The sequence below is a fragment of the Podarcis liolepis genome, assembly GCF_965112155.1.
Source record: "Podarcis liolepis genome assembly, chromosome: 17".
NCBI lineage: Eukaryota > Metazoa > Chordata > Lepidosauria > Squamata > Lacertidae > Podarcis > Podarcis liolepis.
Window position 1 is genome coordinate 43,365,434 of NC_139571.1, and position 18,934 is coordinate 43,384,367.

An 18,934-nucleotide genomic window follows, 5' to 3' on the forward strand; every position below is an offset into this window, starting at 1 on the left:
CCTGGGGCGGGGGGCGGGGCGGAGGGAGGCCAGGGGCCCAATGAGAGCCCCCCTCGGGACGTTCTGATAGGCCGGAGAGCCAGGCTGTAAATTTGAGGGAGCCAATCGCAAGGGGGGGGGGAAAGCGACCCCAAACAAACCCGGAGCGCCGGCCAATCAGGGGAGATCTGCGGAGGCGGCAAAGCGCTGCGGCGCCGGGAGGGAGGGGGCGGGAGCGCGCGCGGCCTGGTCGCCTCAGGAGGCGCCGGAGAAAAGGAGGCGGCTTTTGATGATGATTATTATTGAATGAATTTATATACCGCCTGTTATGTACTGAGGTGAAGAGGATCCAGAAGGCAGCAGTCTGATTGGTCCTGGAACAAGAGGATCCAGAATGCAGCAGTCTGACTGGTCCTAGATCAATAGGATCCAGAATGCAGCAGTCTGATTGGTCCTGGAACAAGAGGATCCAGAATGCAGCAGTCTGACTGGTCCTAGATCAATAGGATCCAGAATGCAGCAGTCTGACTGGTCCTAGATCAATAGGATCCAGAATGCAGCAGTCTGATTGGTCCTGGAACAAGAGGATCCAGAATGCAGCAGTCTGACTGGTCCTAGATCAATAGGATCCAGAATGCAGCAGTCTGACTGGTCCTAGATCAATAGGATCCAGAATGCAGCAGTCTGATTGGTCCTAGAACAATAGGATCCAGAATGCAGCAGTCTGATTGGTCCTGGAACAGTAGGATCCAGAATGCAGCAGTCTGATTGGTCCTGGAACAATAGGATCCAGAATGCAGCAGTCTGATTGGTCCTGGATCAATAGGATCCAGAATGCAGCAGTCTGATTGGTCCTGGAACAATAGGATCCAGAATGCAGCAGTCTGATTGGTCCTAGAACAATAGGATCCAGAATGCAGCAGTCTGATTGGTCCTGGATCAATAGGATCCAGAATGCAGCAGTCTGATTGGTCCTGGAACAATAGGATCCAGAATGCAGCAGTCTGATTGGTCCTGGAACAGTAGGATCCAGAATGCAGCAGTCTGATTGGTCCTGGATCAATAGGATCCGGAATGCAGCAGTCTGATTGGTCCTAGAACAATACAGCAGTATGATTGGTCCGCAGGATCCTGTGCTGGTCCCGGGGGCTAGCCGAGAGGCGAGGTCAGAGGTCGAGGGTGCGGTGTGGAGGCTGTTCGTCTAAGCCAGGGGTCTGCAACCCGCGGCTCCGGAGCCGCATGTGGCTCTTTTACACCTTCGCCGTGGCTCCGGGGCGGATACTAGCGAGGGGAGGAGGCGCATTGTGCACCCCACACTCCCCACTGTGGCGGGCGCTGTACTGGCTGTGACGTCGCATGGGGGTGGTGCGTGCGTTAGTCACGCACTGTCCTGGCGTCACCTTCCCGCCCGCCCGCCCGCCACACTGCAAGGGGCATGTAAGCTGGTCACTGCATTGAAAGGGGGCATGTACGCTGGTCACTGTTTTGAAGGGGAGTGAAGAACACACACACACAAAAAGGTAACTTGTTAATTTAACGTTTATTTCTATGAGGAGGAGTAATTCTGAGGGGTCAAACAAAGAAATAATAAAAAAGTGACAAAAAAGTTATTTTTATAATGACGAGTTTTGCGACTCCCAGTTTTGTTTGCTTCGGAAACGGGTCCAAGTGGCTCTTTTTGTCTTAAAGGTTGCAGACCCCTGGTCTAAGCTGATGCTGGGTCCAAGGCAGGGAGTCTGGTGAGGTCAGGAACTCTGGCAGAAGAGCAGGACAAGGTTCAGACAGGAACCGTCAACCAACGAAGTTGGTCCTGCAACCTGGGACTGGGCTGACTGGCTTTTATCTGCCCTGAGGCTCAGGGCGGCCCCGATCCTCTGGTGACTCGCCTCTCCTGGCCTGGAGGCGAGCACTCCTCCTACGGGAACTTAGTTCCCTCCGCCTCTCTGCTCTGAGCCTCTGCAGCTCAGGAGAGGCTGGAGGGTTACCAGACCCCGAGGCAACCTCAGCTTCCTCTGATGGGGCTGAGAGTGGAGCACCTGCAGGCAATGGGTCCTCCATCACCTCAGGAGCCAGAGCAGACTCAGCTGGTGCCTGCACCTGAGGATCCAGCACAGGTGAGGACCCTTCAGGCTCAAGCCCCAGTCCCGGCTCAGCTGGTTCTGGAGGCAGGGAATCCTGTGCAGGTTGGGATCCCTCAGGTTCAGCCTCTGAGTCTGAATCCCAGGCCATCACAGAGCCACCCAATCCAGCTCCAGGTGGAAGTGAATGCAAAACCTGATTGGCCTACAGGAGAATCCCGGAATTAGCCAATCATGTGGGGCCCATTGTGCAAATAATGTATATAAAGCAGATATTTGGGAGGAACTTCTATTCCTCCTCAGTGAGAGATTTTAATTTCTTGGGCTCTATGATCACTGCAGATGGTGACAGCAGCCACAAAATTAAAAGACGCCTGCTTCTTGGGAGAAAAGCAGTGACAAACCTAGACAGCATCCTAAAAAGCAGAGACATGACCTTGCCGACAAAGGTCCGTATAGTTAAAGCTATGGTCTTCCCAGTAGTAATGTATGGAAGTGAGAGCTGGACCATCAAGAAGGCTGATCACCGAAGAATTGATGCTTTTGAAATATGGTGCTGGAGGAGACTCTTGAGACTCCCATGGACTGCAAGAAGATCAGACCTCTCCATTCTTAAGGAAATCAGCCCTGAGTGCTCACTGGAAGGACAGATCCTGAAGCTGAGGCTCCAAGACTTTGGCCACCTCGTGAGAAGAGAAGACTACCTGGAAAAGACCCTGATGTTGGGAAAGATGGAGGGCACAAGGAGAAGGGGACGACAGAGGACGAGATGGTGGGACAGTGTTCTCGAGGCTACCAGCATGAGTTTGACTAAACTGCGGGAGGCAGCGGAAGACAGGAGGGCCTGGCATGCTCTGGTCCAGGGGGTCACGAAGAGGCAGACACGACTAAACAACTAAACAACCACAACAACAACAAATGCAATAGAAAAGTGAGTAATACTAAATAGAAAGGTGGAATGGGCCCCTGGTATTGGAGATACTGATGTCTATGTATCTTACATCTGCTGGATCAACGCTATCCTAGCTGCTCTCAACGGAATTCTTAGGGAAATACTTGTTTTGCTTATTTCTCAGCAGTGCTTCTTCCATATCTTCTTCTTTGGCAATTGCTTGTAGCCAAGTAAGATTGTCTTCCATGAATATGGTTCCATGTATATGCAAGCTGCAAGCCCCACATGCAAAGGAACCAACACAAACTCACTTTAAGCTCTTGGCAAAAGATTCCCGCCTTGTATGGTGTTGGACTAGATGACTAGAACTGGTCCCTTCCAGTTCTATGATTCTGTGATGGTTCCTTTGCAGCCACATCCTTATCTGTCCCACATGAATCGGGCTTTTAGTGCTGAGGCACCTACGCTTTTGAATTCTCTCTTTGGTGCCTACTAAAGATCCTCTTCCAATAAGCCTTTTAAGTTAAGATCTGCATCTGTACTGGAATTATTTTTATGACATTAAGTCTCTTGTTTGCTGCTCTGTGCTCCTTTGGGAAGAAGCGCTGAATATAAATTGATTAAATAATCAAAATAAATATTATGTCAGCAGTATGAAGCAGGTGGGTATATTCTGGTGGGCGGGACGACTGGGCCAAATTGGGACCTCTCTTAATTGGTTTCCCATCCCTGCTGTGAAGAAAATCCTCTAATTCAAGCATACTTCCTGAACCTCCTTCAAGAAATGCCAGTTGAGTCTTCTGCATAAATAAAACTCTGAAAATCAGTCTAGCTAATTAAACAATTTGTCCTGGTCTTAAAAATCTATGGAAATTCTATGAACAGCTTGAAGCTGTGGGTGAGGCATTTGCCTACTGCTTCCATTCTCATTTTTCAAGACCACCTCTGTGCTTTGCATTTGCCAACCCTCCCTGTTCAGAGCCTGCTACATTAGTTTAAATAGAAAAAGGAGATAGGTGTTTCCCCCCCTTCTCATTATCCATCTTAAATAATTAAGTGCCTGCACAGATGTGCAGAGAGCTGTTTGATTCTTTCATCCTAATTTATTTGCTGGAATCTAGCCCCTGCCTCACATATTCTTTGCTGTTATCATGATAATTGCTTTGCATCAAGAAAGCAACAAAAAAGGGGGAATGGAAAGCCAAATATAGCGGCAAATCTAAAGTTTCATAACAGATTTTGAATAATGCTGCAGTTGCGACACACTTATAGGCCAAGAAAGCCCCTGTTACAAAATTAGGCCACAGCAGTTCCCCTAAAGTTGATTAAAAATGCTCTAAGATAGTCTTTTTCATCAAGCAGTAATAAAACCTTAGAATTTCCTACAAAACAGGACAGACTCTTCACACTTTCAAGCTGCTGGGTGTATTTGCCATCTTTCGACTACAAGCTCTACGAATAAAACTCTTTCTCCATGCACCAGACACAATGCTTAGCTTTCCCTCATGACAAAGCCTCCTACCTTTAATGTTTCAAGTCTCCTTCATGCTCACAGACTGGATCCCTCTCTGCAGTGGTCTGCCACAAGCCAGTTGGAAATCCCTCCCAGTTCTCACCTTTCACTTCCACTTTTGGTTGTTGAACAAGTTCTCCCAGCCCAGATGTTGAAGATGCCATTCTCCAAGTGTCCAGACTTACTCCTAGAGGTGTGCCAAACCTACATGTCCATACTGGATAAGAAAATCCACCTCAACGCCCTCCCCCTGATTCCACTGAGTCCACAAAGAAAGAGGGGATTATTGAAAAATTGCAATTTACTGAACATTGTGAGTGATCTGTGTTCCTTCTACACAAATTTGAGAACTCTCTTCAAGATTCCCTAGCTCAAGTTACTTAGTAAGCAATTTTTCTGCCACCTATTCTATGGCCTAGAAGATCCCCACCCACTTTCCTGGAGAAGACAGCTTTGATTACTGGGCTGCCAAGTGAGTGCCAAAACAAATTTCCACCTTCCCCTTGGGCTCTGAAGAACACCTAATTCTTCAAATGAAACCATGCAAAATACAGGGGTACCTTGGCTCTCAAATGCCCTGGTACTCAAACAACTTGGAACCCAGACACTGCAAACCCGGAAGTGTTCTGGTTTGTGAACGTTTTCGGAGGCCCAACGCACTCCGTTTTTAGTGTTACGCTTCCGTGTTGAGTGCCACACTTCTGTTTTGAGCGTTACACTGAGGTTTGTCTGTTTTTGCTATTTGTGTTTTTGTTTTTGTGGCTTTTTTGTTTTGTTTTTGTGACTGTGGAACCCAGTTCAGCTCCTGATTGTGTGACTGCAGTACACTGTTTATTGCTTTCGTTTTATGGATCACTGGTCTCGTTAGATAGTAAAATTCATGTTAAATTGCTGTTTTAGGGGTTGTTTTTCAAAGTCTGGAACAGGTTAATCCGTTTTGCGTTACTTTCTATGGGAAAGTGCGCCTTGGTTTTGGAATGCTTTGGACTTCCGGAACGGATTAAGTTTGAAAACCAAGGTACCACTGTAGCGGATTCTGTCCCTAGTCACTCTAGCTAAAAGGACAGCAAGCTCTTACCTCCAGCTTCAGGTGTCAAATTGTGCAAAGTCTTACCTGGGGTGATGCAGAAATGCTGCCAGGGAGTGGGTTATAGATGGATCACCGGGAGTCAGAATAAGGCAGCCTTCGCCAATGCCCTCTAGATATTTTGAAGTGAACTCCAGGTATCCCCAACCAACGCAGAAGGTAGCAGGTTGGAAAAGGCTGGTGGAAGGCAATGTCCACGCTCATTATGATGAGTGGCGCATGTCTGTTGCTGACACTGACATATTTTAGGTGCCAGATTAAAACTGGGCATTTGATGGCATTTGGCCCAGCTGATTCAAGGCTTTGTGTTAGTGCAGCTTTGGGTTGCTGAACAGGTTTCCTTCCTCCCTTACAGAAGATAATATTTTATGCTAAGATTAGATGGTGTTTAAATTAGATGGCGGTTGGGTTATTTTAACAATGTTGTCTTTTCTCAACTGGATTGTAACTCCCCCAGACTGCCCTGCGCCAAGCAACTAATGCATTAAATAGCCATACAATGGAACCTTGGTTCTTGGAAGGGCTTCATTGACAAACACATTGGCTCCCGAGCGCCACAAACCCGGAAGTAAGTGTTCCGGTTTGCGAACGTTTTTGGGAAGCCAAACATCCAACGCGGCTTCCGCTTGAGTTCAGGAAGCTCCTGCAGCCAATCGGAAGCAGCGTCTGGGTTTTCGAAAGTTTCGGAACAGACTTCCAGAATGGATTACGTTCGAGAACCAAGGCATCACTGTAGTAACATTTCAGATGGAAAAGTGGGGCATAAATGTTCAGGAAAACCTATGAAAGATAGGGTGAGCCTGTCAGGAACTCAGCCTACACTCGAGTAGGGATGAGCCAAGGGCATGACCACCCAGGACTCCCCTGCTCAGCGCCTGAGGGCCCCAGTCCTGCCACTCGCCACCTGGCCAGGGCGGGGCCTGATGGGCTCTATAAAGGACTGCTGTTGCTGCTGCTGTGCAGAGAGGGCTCTGTTTTGTTTTTGTTTAAATTGCTGTTATTTTTTACCTATGTCATTTTAAATTGTGATATTAATGCTGTATTCTTAGTTTTAGATTTATGTGGAAATTGTTTCCCATTTTGTTGTGTATTTTTTTTGATGTGGTTTATTTATTGTTTAAAAGGGACGCGGGTGGCGCTGTGGGTTAAACCACAGAGCCTAGGGCTTGCAGATCAGAAGGTCAGCGGTTCAAATCCCTGCGATGGGGTGAGCCCCCATTGCTCGGTCCCTGCTCCTGCCAACCTAGCAGTTCGAAAGCACGTCAGAGTGCAAGTAGATCAATAGGTACCGCTCCAGCGGGAAAGTGTTTCCGTGCACTGCTCTGGTTCGCCAGAAGCGGCTTAGTCATGCTGGCCACATGACCCGGAAGCTGTATGCCGGCTCCCTCGGCCAATAAAGCGAGATGAGCGGAGCGCCGCAACCCCTGAGTCGGCCACGATTGGACTTAATGGTCAGGGGTCCCTTTACCTTTACCTATTCATTGTTTATGACTTTTATAATTATGTAAATCTTGTTATGCTGTAAGCTGCCTTGAACTGTAGAAGGGCGGCATACAAATAAAAAATGATGATGATGATGATGAGAGCTTTAAGGTTAACGATGAGGAGTTTGTGCTGGTATTATACTCCATTACCTTACTCAAGTAGTGAGGAGGGGGCGGCGAAGAGAACATTGAATACAGCAGCACCTGCATGCCAGCATCTGTTCTATATTGCCACAATCCTGAGCATTACCTCCCTGCCACTCCACCCAACAATAGCCTATTGTACGAATGCTGCAGCAAACTTGGTAGCAGTGCACAGATTGCTGTCACCGCATGAAGGCAACACGGTGAAGCCTAGCCAAGAGCAGCATGAATCATATTTCAGAAAGCAAAACATATGTGTGTGGGGGCTTGGTTCCTGAGAAGAGATTTTTAAAACGGGGCAGAAGAACTTGACATTTCCAGACAAAACAGCTTCCTGTGTTACAGAACTAGATTTCTGAGAACCAGCGAAGCATTTTTTCCTCTTAGTCTCCTTGAAACCCAGCTCAGACATATTCAAGGAAGTCTGATTGCTGTAAACATTTTAATTATTCATTTTTAGATTATAACTTACCCCGCCTGGGCCTTTGGGACACCAGATGCCCAAAAGAAATTAGTTAAAATTAGAATGTCAAGACTCATAAATGCAATCAGTCTGTAACAACATGCTTTACTTATCTGCAGTATTAGTCTGCAATTCTATGTGCACTATATGTTGGGAGTGAACCCCAATAAATTATCTCTCAGTAAACATCTATAGGGTCAAGGCTCTTAGGTTATGACCCATGCACACAAACTTGAGGGTAAATCCCATTGGACATGCAGGTTAAAAGAACTGTAACTACTTCCCTAAGGCAGGCAGGACCATTCTGAAAACTCTTCTTGGATGGAATTCCATAGTACCGAGTGTCCTATAGTCCAATCTAAAAGAGCATTGGAAATGTGGAGGAATAAGGGCAGCTGGAAATAATATTTGTTTCTTCATGGATCCACATACTGAAGACATTCCTTGTCTAAAACATCCTTGAGACAGATAGCTTTACCATTCAAAGAGCTTCACAATCTACTTCTTACTTCATACAACAATTATGCTTCAGATCTCATCCGTAATGCAAGAGTTTAAATGCAGTTGCAATGCTAAACCATGGTTTGGTGATCGCTTGGGCTTTTGCATGTCGTCATCCTCTCCTCACCTGGGGTAGACAAGCTATTGTTTCCAATTGCCAGGCCATGGCACCAATAAATAAATAAATAAATAAATACAACCCCGCCCATCTGGGTGGATTTCCCCACTACACTGCCAATGAGCCAGCCAGCAGCAATGAGGCCAAGTTACCTAGCAAGTCTGCATGCAACATGGTATTACAATCCAAAGCCTAGATATGATTGACTGACTTTGTCTTATACTGGCAAAACAAGGTGTTTCATCTAGCAAAGGAATACGAAAGACAGACTGTGACATTGTGTAGGAACACCTACAAGAGAGCCAAGAATTCTTCAACAAGTATTATCCCATTGAGCTAAAAAGAAAAAAGTGAGCTGCTCTAATTTGTTCATTAATCAATGAAAAACCAGTGGAAGGTGTTGTTTGTGCCTTTTTATTTTAAGATGGAATAAAAATTTAGACCATAGTTTAAAGATTGTGTGTCTATTACCAATCAAAATTTCCAAAGATAAAATCTTAAGAGAAACTTCACAGACTAACAAAACATAGAGGGTCCGTATACAACGGCTTTACATTTTAAGGGACCGATAACGTATATCGTTTCAGTAAATTAAAACAGCATGTGTGGCAGATGCTAAAGTTTTAAAATACACAGTCCTTTTACCACTCTGCTCTACTATAATGCCAAATAAGAAAAACAATGATTTTTAAAAGCTGTAAATGTTTTTAAAACGTAAAACATTACAAGATCGGCTTTGCTTGTGTAGGCACTGCTGGATATATAAAATAGACTGTTCTGTGCTAAATACTGACACACAACAAAGTTCTGCATAATCATTCAAAATCGAGAACACCTTTTGGGTTTGTGCCAAATTAAAATATCCCCAGCCCGAGTCTTAACTTAGGCAAAATCACTTTTTTGGGTAGAGTCAAAGAATGGAGAAGAGTGTTTTTCATTCAACATGGACTATCCAGCATGGGGGGAAATATGTTTTGACAGTTTTGGCCCATCTTTAGATTATGACCTACAATGGGAAGTATAAGGTATAAGAGCACTTCTGGAAGTAGGGGCTGAACTGAAGGTAATTTACATTTTGAAGTCAAGCCCACTCATTTGAAAATTATAGCACTGCAGGTGAAGTGATTGCATGAAAAGCCAGGAATCCACCCATGTTAGCAAAGAAATAAAATCACTGACCTGGAAAATAAATTTCAAAAATGACAAGTTTTACAAGACTGTAAAATTCACCATGCTCTTTGAGGCTGTGACAACTTCTTCCTAGTCAGCAATAACCAAAATGTCTACCTGTCTCCAGTGTGCCTCTTTCTCCAAAAAGCTATTTCAACCACTGTGGTGGCTTACTATCCATTAATTAACATGATTGTACATATGTTCTCTGCAGCTATAGATCGCTTTTAGAAACGATAGGATCTATAAGAAAATGGTACATGGGGAACAAAATATATATCCTGCTTGTCTAGGTGTAAGAAATAAAAAATACCCATATATTAAGTATGCAGGGCATTAAGTAGTTACAAGCAGATCATATGCAGTTCTGAAGCAACCATCTTTAGATATTATTTTCAGAGGAGATGCTATCACTGACTCTGAATCTAGGAAACTCAATGCAATGCCTTATACAACCCCCTTTCAGGACAGAGAAACAAGCAACCAAAAGGGCATTCCTATTTCCCAGATCAAAAGCAAACAATTATTAAGTACATGGAAATGAATGGATCTGGAAACTTTCAGTCTAAGTGTAGCTCGGCACACAAATATGTGAGCAAGGGAATCCGGATTGCCCAGCAAGCTCTCACACTCTTATACTACATCTTTGGCTGGCCGCCTCTTTATCTGTCCGATTGCTCATGTGGCATTTTCTGTGCGAATCTAAAGAACAATTGAATTAACTCAGAATGTATGGGAATATAATTCAGTATTTTGCTCTGTTCCAGAATTTCCAGGGGACTATCATCTATAAATGCTGCACACCAGCAGAAGGGAGCTAATCAAACATGTCCTCAAACATCCGCTGGCCCATCGCTATGTACTGGTCCTTCTCCTCCAGAGTCATTTGGGCCACCAGCTCAGGGCGCTGGGTTACTTGACTATAATAAAATGGGCGTCCCGCCACCATGACCGTGGGGTCTTCCGTCACCACCTCAAACTCATCGTCATCATCTTCCTCTGTCAGCCCATAGAGTGTTGTTGCAGCCGGGGCGACGTGGGGAGGGGAGTCCTCGTCCGATTCGCTCGTCTCGCTCTCAGAGTCACTGGCGTTGGTGGCAGATAGTGGGGCGATGCCTCCCATGGCAGCTGCAGAGGCAGAGGGGGTTTTCTTCTCGTGGATGAGCAGCGCCTGCATCACCTCCTCGTTATTGTCGAGGGCAGCCGGACCCTCTTCCCCTTCCTGTAACATATCTGTGTCTGGACCACCTGCAAGAAAACAAGGGAAGCAATTTTACATGCTACTGCTGCAATACTAAAGGTAAAAGGTAAAGGACTCCTGGACGATTAATTTCAGTCAAAGGCGACTATGGGGTTGCGGCGCTCATCTCGCTTTCAGGCCAAGGGAGCCAGCGTTGGTCCACAGACAGCTTTCTGGGTCGTGGCCAGCATGACTTATCCACTTCTGGTGCAACAGGACACCGTGACGGAAACCAGAGCAAACAGAAACACTGTTTACCTTCCCGCCACAAGGGTACCTATTTATTTACTTGCGCTGGCAAGCTTTTGAACTGCTAGGTTGGCAGGAGCTGGGACAGAGCAACGGGAGCTCACCCTGTTGCGGGGATTTGAACCACTGACCTTTTGATCAGCAAGCCCAAGAGGCTCAGGTGTGATTTTCGGCGTCTGGGCATGCGCAGGCGCAGTTTCCGGCATCACTCTGTGCCAGTCTGGCCCACAGAGGATCTCTGCAGGAGTGATCTGGCCCATGCCCAGTAAGCCTTACTGACCCCTGCTATAAACTGAGCAAAGTGGTATACCTTTTCTTGCACTATATAATTTCAAAGGTGGGGGTGGGAAGATGAATATCTGAATGTTTTTCTATGAGAAATTTCTCTGTACATAGAAAAAACAACATAGCAGGGAAGAGGTATCTTCAGTCCTCTTTCCATTCCCAGTTAGGAAATGTGGTAAACCTGTGAAACTGGGGATGGATTAAACCCCACAAAGGTGTGGTTACACTAAGCAGTGCAATGCCACAACCAACATTTTGGTTTCTAAGGTAAGCTGGTATAATGCAGCTAAGAGACTGCATTATAAATCAGGAAAATCATGCCTTGAATCTCACCTTGATCATGAATCTGTCAGCCTTATGCAACCCAGTTGCTCAGTCTGACCCCACATCCCAATGGGAAATATAGGGATCATAGTACCAGGCTACTTTAAATGGTTGTAGTGAGAATTACAGTAAGATAATGTGCATAAATTTCTTCCAAGCTTTCTGAAAGCATCATGTCAATTTTAAGTCCCACAGATGTCCCACAAGACATTGTTAGTTTTGCTGCAATGAACTAAGCCTTCTGGAACTCAACCTTCTGAAAATCTTTAGTTCTAAAAAATCAACCTGGGGCAGAGCATCTGTCACTGAGACTTCAGTGTTAGAAAACAAACAGTGTAAATCAGGCATAGGCAAACTTGGCCCTCCAAATGTTTTGGGACTACAACTCCCATCATCCCTAGCTAACAGGACCAGTGGTCAGGGATGATGGGAGTTGTAGCCCCAAACATCTGGAGGGCCGAGTTTGCCTATGCCTGGTGTAAATGTTCTAAGGAGCGTAAACTAATCACACTTTTTACACATCTCTGAGAAGGCAGCTACTTTACCAGGAGTAAGCACTAAGACAGTGTGTTCGCATGTGCACAAATATGTAGAGCACACACTTCCCCATTCTGAATTACGAACTTTCACTTCTTTATTTCTCCCAGATCTGTTTAAATTTCAGGTATTTATACATTGCTTAATACTCAGAATTTCTACATGTACATTAAAATGCCCGCTGAAATAAGGAAGTCTTTGTTACGTGCCTGCAGTTCAGTAGGGAGTTTGCTTATCTAATCTCAATTGAGAGGGAGTTCCACAGGCTTGGGCCCACAAGACTGAAGGCACAGCTTCTAGTAGTTTTGAACCATTCAGCTAATTTCTCCAAAGATCTCCATGAACGAGCAGGGGTATAAGGGATCAGGCGCTCCTTAAGATATCATGAACCCAAGTTGCTAAGGACCTTGGAAATTAATACGAGAGCATTAAACCCACCTCAATAACATGGGCAGCCAGTGCAAGCTTTTAAGCTCTGAGGTGATGTACTGGCGTTGCTTACTCAGGGAGACAATGCCCCTGTAATTGTGGACAAACAGAAACAATAGAGCATGTGCCTCTCCAGTGCCTATGTTAGAGAGACATTCGTATTAGCCTCATCTCCCCACTACTCCATAGGTATCCAGGGCTCACAGGATAATTCTATACCTCCCTGCTGCTTTTAGTTACCAACCCTGCTATAACATACAACGTTGCCAGGTTCTGCACAGCAGCGCTCAAAATTTGTCAGATGATGACCAGTACCACAAACTAGATTTAATGAACACTCATATAAGAGTGCTTTGTAAATGGGTAGTCATAATGTTTTATGCGCTTTCACAGTTGTTTAATGCTCCTAACCCTTCTTTTAGACTCTTTTAGTTTCTTTTAGATTCCTATACAGTAGTACCTCAGGTTAAATCCGCTTCAGGTTACAGACTCCGCTAACCCAGAAATAGTGCTTCAGGTTAAGAACTTTGCTTCAGGATAAGAACAGAAATCGGGCTCCGGCGGTGCGGCGGCAGCAGAAGGTCCCATTAGCTAAAGTGGTGCTTCACGTTAAGAACAGTTTCAGGTTAAGAACGGACCTCCGGAACGAATTAAGTACTTAACCCAAGGTACCACTGTAGTCTTTTATATATACCTTTTGTTTTTAATAATTTTAGCTTAACCAAAACGCTTTACAGATTTTAAATGATCGTACCCCACCCTCCTTGTGCTGGTTTATGACCGTAATAAAGATTTGATTGGTAGGATTGACGGATTGATATGTACTGGTGAGAGTCTGTTCCCATCAAGAGTCTAGTTGCAGCATCTTGCACCAGGTGGAGCTTCCAGTGCGCACAAGGGTAGTCCCATTTAACGGGCGTTGCAGTAATCAAGTACTGAGGTTACCTGTTCATGAATCCCTGCCTTTTAGCTTTCTTACCTTCTTTCACTTCATCCGGATCGTAAGCCCCTTGCACTGTGCTCTCACGCAGCCAAACCGGTCTCTCTCTAGCTGGCTTCCCTTCATTAGCTGGCTGGCGCAGATCCTCTTGGTCCTCCATGCTGATGATGACATTCTGGGTATACAAGTCCTCATAAGAGGGTCCCTTTGTAGACCAGGCTTCCCTGGGCTGCCCACTTGATAGACTGCTGTTTGCCAAAGCACTGGCAGCCCGCTCCTTGCTGTAGACAATAATAAAACACAGGTTAGAAAAAAGGTAAAGGACCCCCTCGACAGTTATGTCTAGTCAAAGGCAACTATGGGGTTGCGGTGCTCATCTCGCTTTCAGGCTGAGGGAGTCAGTGTTTGTCCACAGACAGCTTTACAGGTCATGTAGCCAGCATGATTAAACTGCTTCTGGCCCAACGGGACACCATGACAGAAGCCAGAGTGCACAGAAACACCGTTTACCTTCCCGCCACAGTGGTACCTATTTATCTACTTGCACAGGTGTGCTTTTGAACTGCTAGGTTGGCAGGAGCTGGGACGCCCCATCGTGGGGATTCGAACCGCTGAGCTTCTGATCGGCAAGTCCAAGAGGCTCAGTGGTTTAGACCACAGCGCCATTCGCATCCCAGTCTATAAAACACAACACTTTGCTAACACAGGTATTTTCACTCATTTAAATGAATTGACCTGTTAAATCACACTTAGTGTTCTACATTTTCGATCTATGAGGAAAAAATTGTGGCTGTTATTAGAAGGTGTGATTACGGTTGAAATTTTTTTTAGCTTCTGCTCTGATGTGGATTGTTTGTTTCATAAGAGTTCTGCACTGGATTTTGGTGTTTTACTAGATTTGTGGCTCTCAGAACATTGCTTTGGGGGGGATTAATCAATGTAATCAAATAAATAGAATGATCCCATAAACCATGCAGATTTCGCAGCAGTGTCATTATCTCAGGAATTTCTGGAAATTTCAACTGGGGGATATAAGTATCACTATATGTTTATTAATGTGGGATTATGAAGAGGAGCGCCACCATAGAAAGACAGATAATGGAACCATTAGGGGTAGGCATATATTGTCTAAATAAAAGTATGTTCTAACACACACAGCACAGAGAGGTGGAAGAGTTCTGAGGTGATATAACAGGTAGTATCACTTCAGACTATAGGTGAAGGATTCCTGTAAGTTCCTATACGTTAAACTAATTTACCTCCGAGTATAAATTGATACAGCCAAGGAGCAGTCCGGGCTAGTACCTCTCTTCTGATGTATTTGGGTTTTGTTTCTTAAACCTTCAGGCAGTTTGGGGTTTGTTACATGTGCATGGGTGGGACATTAGGCCTGGTACAATCCATTTTATCACCTCAGGCTTCTATCACCTAGTCTTGCGTCATGTGTAGGGGTAAGCCCTAATTTACTATATCAGCAATGTAATCTGTAACAAGTGGACAGTATCATCTTCCAACAAGATTCTGAACTTTTAACTAAGAATTGGGCCATAATATATTTGCAGTTATTATATATAAATCAAATGGGCATAAGCGTCTTGAGAAAAATTATAACATTAGAAGACGAATGGTTAGCACCTCTTCTTGGAACAAGTTATTGGATTATGGACACCTTTATAGCAGCTGTATTGTTAAAGCAAGTGTTATGTTTTTGTTGTTCTTTTTTCCTGAGGTGTCTAGTTTCAAACACTTAGGGCAGGGTGACTAAGCTTCAGTTCAGGGGCCTGATCCAGGCACTCCCCCCCAGCATTTTCTTCTCACTCCCCAAGGCCTCACCAACATGGGTGGTGGAAACAGAAATAACTAAACAAATAAGGTAGACAGAACTGGGCTGGGTGGAGTTTAGCAGCGCAATGGGAATGGGAATTGTCCACTCCTTAGTCACCAGACTGATGAACAGAGAGGAAGCAATCTGCTGATCAGTTGATCTGCTGAGAACGATGAGGGTCATGTTCAACGTATTGTGGGTGTGAGGAGACCATACTTTCCCCTGGAGGGTTGGTGAAGGGTAAATGCTGCTCTCAAGCTAAAAAAAAAAAGGTTAGCCACCCTAACTTAAGGCTTCGCTTAAAAAATTAGCTACCCATAGGAATTTGACTGTTGTGTTCTCACTGTAGGAACTTAAGCAATCCCAGTGTCATAACAGACAAAGTGATTGGTGATACATATTGCTAAGCAACTAATCCTTACGTGCCACACTACAGATTTCCACTTCTTCAGCGGTCTGTCTCCTTTCCCCTTAGCTGTAGACTAAATGCATCCTGATTCTTCACACAGCAGGTTGTGCAAAGGAAAACTGAACCTCATGAGCAGTCCTAACATATCCTACACCAAAAGGATGTTTGAATGCCAACACACCAGTAGCAGGTGCAGAAGGTTCAGTAGCCCAAGCCCACCTCTGTTTCAGCGCGAGAATCTCCATAGGCTCAGGTTCAAGTAATTCGTAGGCTAGGTTAACATCCTCAGTCTCACGGAGGAGGGCATAGATAGGTTCTATCTGTTCGTTAAACCGTGCCACAAGCGTCCTTGCATCCTTTTTGGGCATTGCCGATTCATCTTCCTCCACTTCAGTCTCACAAAAGGTGCAGCGAAAAAGTCCTAAGAAGAGAAACTGCTATGAAGTAAGAGAGATACAACTAAGTAGCATTTCAAGTAGAATAATTTATTATTAAAAACATTTCCCTCAGAATACCAAAAGAAAAAAGCAGAATGATATTGGAATGACGCATTTAAGACTTAATTCCAGAAGCCTTTTTCATCTCCTTCAGCCAGACATAGGCAACATGAAGCCTGTAAGATGCTTCCGTGCTTCCGAGCCACATATCCTCACCACCAGGGTAATTATCTGTTAACATGGATCAATCACATGGACTAACCAAGTTAGGTGGTTTGTTCCCACATTAGCTTCAACCTGCTCAGGTAAGGCACCCAAAATTTGTCCAACCCAGTTGGGTTCCTTATGAACTGAATGCTTGTACCTTACCTGTCATGGGATCAAACAACTGGTTTGCCTCTAAATCTGTGAAGGTGCTAAAGCAAATCGGGCATCTGAAGGAGGCTCGGTTGGTGGAATCTCTTTCATCTGTCTCAATCCTCCTCCTCATGTGGTCTAGTTTATACTTCACAACATTGACCAGCAGGCGGTAGTTGATGAAATAGAAGTTGTGCCGGGTGGTCTTGCCATCTGAGGCCGTCTCCACTCTCATCCTGCATTTGATGAACTTGTCCCCTTTCAGAGTGTTGAGAACAGCTCGGAGCTGCTTCCGATCAAACTTCAGCAATTCCAACATGTCCTCCTCTTTCACGCATGGATTCCGAATTAGAATGTCCAGGGCCAAAGAATGTTCAGTGCCATAGAAGCCACGTACTACATACTTGGCAAGGCGCTTCAGAGCAGCTGGGACTTCCGTGAGAACATCTGGGTCTGTCATATCAAGTCTGCAAACACAATAGAAGGAAATGATAAAAATGAGCTCCGTGGCCCAATAATGTTGATTACCACAACTATGTCTTCCCCTTACCAGTTAGCAACAGTATTGCCACTGTCATTGCACTGGGTTTACCATAAAATGGTAGATACACACCACCAGTCAACACAGATGGGTTTTAAATCCGTACCAAGAAATGAAATCTCAAAAGCAATTATACTACCTGTGATGGGGCCAGTGTTTTTGAATTATGCTTCTTTGTGCTGGGTGTTCAAGAATAATTTGGCTATGCGATCAAATTAAGTTGAAATTGCCTTTTAGTACAAAGTAGTGCCAGCAATGCCCAATTATCTAAATAAGCAACAGCCTATTATTTACATCTATTCAACCTTTTGCCAGACACATCATTCAAGTTAATCTTGTTTTACTGGCTTTGTGGGCAGATGGAGTTATCTATGTATATTCAAGGCTATGTTACTCCATCACTTATTTCTAGTTTGGAGTCCTGTTTTCTACTTCTCAACCCTTCCGTAACCACTCCTCCCATCCAGATCTTTCAATCTTGTAGAAAAAGTTTAATAACATGTAATATGAATCTCATCTGTCTCTCTGTATTTCCTGCCTCCATACTTGAGAACAAAGTTGATCTATTTTATTTTTTTTACCATAAGCTACATCTCCTCACTACTCAGCTGAACCAAGTTTTTCCAGTGATACCCACCTCTTCTAGCTACACTGCCTTTCCTGCTTGTTATTCAATTCTCTTTGATCCTCTTCAATCTAGTTTTCATTAGAAGTGCTCTCACTATGGTATTCGTGGATCTTCTCCTGGACAAATCATCATCTTCTCTGCCCTTTTACCAAACTTCCAGGGGATTGTTGATCATACCACACTCCTCTGGCTTTCAAACCATCTTCTTCTGATTTTCTTTCGATAAATCTTCATCTTTTCCCCATTCCCCTCATATAGTGCCTGATAAAGTATAAAGTTCAACAAGTTTATACTCGGGCTTTCTATTTTCTATGGGCTTACTCATCAGTTGCGGGGTGGGGGAATCCCTCCGTTTCTACTTGAACAGGCACAAAATTAGATACAGTGGTACCTCGGGTTAAGTACCTAATTCATTCTGAAGGTCTGTTCTTAACCTGAACCTGTTCCTAACCTGAAGCACCACTTTAGCTAATGGGGCCTCCTGCTGCTGCTGCTGCACGATTTCTGTTCTCATCCTGAAGCAAAGTTCTTAACCTGAAGCACTATTTCTGGGTTAGCGGAGTCTGCAACCTGAAGCATCTGTAACCCGAGGTACCACTGTACGGGAATCTGATATAATTTTTATTATTTACTTCTACTGCATACTCTTCACTATTTCTCCACCTTTCATTTGAGATTTTAAATTTCATGTGGAGAAAGCAGAAAACCTCACCCAAAAGACTGGCCACTGTTTAGGGAAGTTTTTAATGTTTGAAGTTTTGTCGTGTTTCTGGTCTTCTGCTGAGAGCCGCCCGGGGCTGATAGGAAGGCCTGGAAAAAACCGGAAAAATTGGGTGCAAAGCCAGTCCCCCCCCCGTTCCCCCCCCAGAAAAATCCTGCCCCCCCCCATTTTTCCGGGTTTCCCCCCCGGCCTCCCCATCTCTTGTCTGGCTAAGGTACCAAGGGATGTTCCCGCTGCTAAGGGCAACCCGGAGGAGGCTGAGGGGGCAGAATGGGGGTGTGGGACGTCATCAGCGTGCGCCGGGGTGGGGGGCGAAGGCTTGCGGGGATTCGGCCTCCCCCCCCCCCCCCGCTCCGACTGACCTGCGAGGAGCCCCGGACAAGCCAGTCTTCTCGCCGCCGCCGCCGCCGCCAGGCCGCACCAAGGGGGCGAGCGAGCGAGGCCGTCGCCGGCGCAGCCGCGTCACTGCAGCGCGACGCCGGCGAAAGGTAAGGCAACGGTCCCTCCGTGACGCGCGGCTTCCCGCCTCGCCCCACTGCGAGAGCCAATGACGAGCGCGGAAGCTGGGGTGGGGCGGGGCGAG

General features: G+C 45.4%; 1 protein-coding gene across 2 annotated transcripts; it reads right to left on the reverse strand.

Moving 5' to 3' along the window:
- Positions 1-8,647: 8,647 nt before the first annotated feature.
- On the reverse strand, positions 8,648-18,867 carry GTF2E1 (general transcription factor IIE subunit 1). Of its 2 annotated transcripts, XM_083481872.1 has the most exons (6): positions 18,714-18,867; positions 17,640-17,891; positions 16,474-16,928; positions 15,887-16,088; positions 13,473-13,714; positions 8,648-10,677 (listed from the first exon to the last, which is right to left on the reverse strand). In XM_083481872.1, exons 3-6 carry the CDS (start codon positions 16,919-16,921, stop codon positions 10,247-10,249), a joined length of 1,323 nt encoding a protein of 440 aa, XP_083337998.1. In that variant the 5' UTR covers positions 16,922-16,928; positions 17,640-17,891; positions 18,714-18,867; the 3' UTR covers positions 8,648-10,246. The 2 variants fall into 2 exon arrangements, with proteins under 2 accessions (XP_083337998.1, XP_083337999.1); XM_083481873.1 differs by lacking the exon at positions 17,640-17,891 and having other exon boundaries at positions 18,714-18,814.
- Between the last annotated feature and the right edge of the window lie 67 nt (positions 18,868-18,934).